Source organism: Sorex araneus, chromosome 6, assembly GCF_027595985.1.
Source record: "Sorex araneus isolate mSorAra2 chromosome 6, mSorAra2.pri, whole genome shotgun sequence".
Taxonomy (NCBI): domain Eukaryota; kingdom Metazoa; phylum Chordata; class Mammalia; order Eulipotyphla; family Soricidae; genus Sorex; species Sorex araneus.
In genome coordinates, this window is record NC_073307.1 from 121462618 (window position 1) to 121466432 (window position 3815).

General features: G+C 37.5%; 1 protein-coding gene across 1 annotated transcript; it reads right to left on the bottom strand.

Annotated features, from left to right (window-relative positions):
- Positions 1-2596: 2596 nt before the first annotated feature.
- Positions 2597-3586, bottom strand: LOC101554736 (mas-related G-protein coupled receptor member A6-like). The gene has a single exon (XM_004607949.2). The coding sequence runs from the start codon at positions 3584-3586 to the stop codon at positions 2597-2599; it is 990 nt and encodes a 329-aa protein (XP_004608006.2).
- Between the last annotated feature and the right edge of the window lie 229 nt (positions 3587-3815).

Sequence of the window (3815 nt, forward strand, 5' to 3'; positions counted from 1 at the left end):
GATATGGGTTTCAAGATTCAGGTCAATTTTAGTTCTTATAGTTCATTTGAAACACAGTTACTATTCTTCCTTACAAATTCAAAATCATGAACCGAAAATAATTTGAAAAATAAATATTTATAAATAATTATAAATACCACCATATTTTTTTAAAAAAGGAAATTATACTGCCAATGATGGGTCATTTGAAGTATTATTCCAAAGAAGTTATACAAATGTTATTATCACAACAAAAATGTAAACAATTTAATGGGATGTAGTAAAGAAGAGATCTGTCACCCAGAGAAATTCCCAGAAACTTTCTTTTTGAACAAGCCAACGAAGATAGAATCTTCTGCCTTTATCACCAAATCCATTTGCATATTCTCCATTGATTATGCATCCAGGAGGAAATATCTCTGTGCCTCACAGACTGATTCCCATTTCCTCTGACTCTGGGACAAATAAGGAAAATAAGAGTGAAAAAAAAAACTGTGAGAACAGCCATTTGGAATACTTTCTCCCAGCAAGGTTGTGAGTTTGCAATGAGCAAGGCAAACACCCTACCTGCTGTACTATCTCACTGGCTCCTGAATTTCTGTGTTTCTGGTGCACTCAAGTTACTCTAGTTGCTCCCAGTTTGAGGTCCATGGATGCACCTCAGGACAAAAACACAGCAGTGGCTTTGGAAATAAGCTTGATAAACTTATCTGCTTTGCATTCTTCCTTTTGGTGGCAAGCTGACTTCTGTTGACAGGAAGATTCTATAGAGATTCACCTTGGTTTTGAACCCTTCTCTGCCCCTGAAGAAGACTCCTCAGAAGGAGTGGAAGTTGGTGAGAAGGAGGCTTATCAAGTTTCCCCTGAATATCTGTGGTTTCCTTTTCAAAGACCTGCTGTACAATGACACCCCAATGTCTTTGGTGTCATGACCACTCTTTGCATGTGTCTCAACATTTGATCTGATTAAACCTCTATTCCAGTCTGTGCATCTCCATCCCCATGTGTTATACTTCCAGCTAGTGGTTCTTGTGGATTCTCTCACTGACAGCCGTGTGCCTGGGCAGCACACAGAACAATGGAATTTGAGTCTGTGAAAATTAGAAATAAAGTACATTTTGCTTATCTGAGACTCAGACTCTACTTGATTCTTTTAAATTTTGTGTTATTATGGTAATAAGTCCTTTTAACTTGTTTTCCTTATAAATGCTACAGAAGAATATCAACTCAATAAAATCTACTACTGTCATTTCCAGAAAGAGCAGTTTTTCCACGTTTGCATCAGAATTCTTTTTCTAAGATTATGGATGTGAATAACACTTACATTTGGTTTTGTTTGTCAGTGTAAGCTAGAGAATCATTTTTCTTCCCATATAAGATTTTATGATATGACCAGAAACTTAGATTTTTAAGAGTTGTAATAAAATAAGGTTGTCAATGATATGATAATGCTTTTAAGAAAATTGAATAATATACAAAATAAAACAAGTATGGACAATGAGAAACAGTATAATGTCAGAGTTTTCAATGACTTGTTAATTTAAATTTTTCACAATTGTATTTTTTTCCACTGAAGAATAAAAGTGCAAAGCATTACTTTGCCAGCTGTGGTGACAATGTGGGTTGAGACATTCTCTCACATTTTTCACAGAAGTAAAATTTGACAGAATCAGCAATAAGGGTCATTTAAAATATGTATAAATATATACATATAAAATGTATACAATGCATAGATGTATACATTTTACATGTATAAATCTGTATAAAGACATAAATATGAAGACATAATCATGAAATATAAAATAGGAAACCTTTACCTTATGTTAAGTGCAGAGGTTTTTTTCCTCTTCATTTAGTTTCTATTAGCTTTAGCGCATGTTTCCTTGACTGTACAGTAATGTTTGAGGTTGATGAGGTCTGATATTTTTCTTTGTTTCTATTACTTTTAGTACCAATTTATAAGAATTAGTATTTTGTGTGAGAGAGCAACTCATGGAGAAAGAGTAAGTCCACAGAGATGTATAAAACAGATATAGAACTACTGCATTGGAAATTTTTCCTAGGGTTAAAATGCAACTTATTCCATATTATCCAGATTTACCTTCTGATTGGGCAGAGCGATAGCATAACCGGTAGTATGTTTGCCTTGCACGAGGCTGACCCAGTTTCGATTCCTCTGTCTCTCTCAAGGAACACAACAAGCTATGGAGAGTATCCTGCCCACTTGGCAGAGCCTGGCAAGTTACCCGTGGCATATTCCAAATGCCCAAATCAGTAAAAACAAATCTCACAATGGAGACATTACTGGTGCCAGCTCGAACAACCGATGTACAATGTGATGACAGTGCTACATTACTACCTTCTGATTTTTATAAGTGAGAAATACAAACATGTCCTGAAAACACTCAAAGATTAATGCTAATAGCAAATTTATTCTGTGTGAACACTATACCAAATAGACATTTTACCTATATGCATATGTATATATATATATATATATATATACACCATGAAAATAAATGATGGTTCAGTTATAATATTCAGCTTTAAAAAGTGAGACTATGGTATTTGAAAGACAATGATACAATTTCTGAAAACTGTCTACATTTTGATTGAGTTAGGCCATATTAGTATTTCCTGACTTCTTCAAAGTCTCCTGAGGAGGGCTGCCTTGATTTACATACTCCCCAGGAACATCCTGCAAAGCTCTCTGCAGAATTAGTTTGAGGCTCCTTCTTTGCTGTCTTCTCTGCTGCCTATAAGAGCCAACAAAGAAGTAAATGATGGGATTGGCACAGCTGTTGACACAGGCTAATACATTTGTCACTACAAGTACTATAGCAATGTCCCTGTAAGAAACAGTTGTCATCCAGTGTGAGAGAAAATAACTGATTCCCCAGGGCAGGCCACAGAGGAGGAAGACCAGCACTGTGACCCCGATGGTCACATACAGCCTGGTCAGCTTTATCTTCTGGGAGCCACACAGCAATCTGGCCAGCAGCCCCAGGCTGGACCCAAACCCAAGCACAAAGGAGAAAGACAGCCAAGCAACAATGCTGAAATCAATTAGTCTACACAAATACTCATCATATTCTCCAAACAGCAAACCACAGATCTGCATTCTCAGAATGGTCAGGATCAGGGACAGCACCCAGAGCAGGGCACACATGACAGATGACATGTGTTTTGGGCGGTGGCAACGATACCAGATGGGCGTTAGGACAGACAGGCAGTGCTCAGTGTTAATTGCAGTGAGAATATTCAGGCTTGCAATATAGGGAAAAACAAATGCTAGGAAAAAAACTATTAAGAGGTTTCTGGGGTATATTTCACTATATCTGATCAAATGCATTATGGAGGATACCATGTGGGTGCATAGACAGACAAAATCAGCTCCTGCCAAGTTGAGGATATAGACAGAGAAAGCATTCCTCTTCATGTGGAAAGCCAGGAGCCAGAGCACTACAGCATTTCCTGCCAGCCCCAGCAGGGAAATGATGAATTCCAGAATTCCTGAGATCAGCAAAGCCATGTCAAGTTGTCTATAAAAGTCAAATAAATCCTGCCACATGCTTTCAATCTCCCAAGGTGCGACAGTTACATCCATGTTCAGAAACTCTCTGCTGATGTTCCTGGAAACACAAATGAGAAAGAATTTTCAGTATGATCACGGATCCCCATGGTCATACAGGTACCTAAGACCAGAGAAAAGCAACTTAGACAGTTTAAGCAGGTCACACAGCTTTCACATGCTTTATTTAGACTCTGCCTGATCTTTCTGAAAAGCTTAGGATTTCTCTACTGAATCACAACTTTTCACAGACATGAAATGTTCT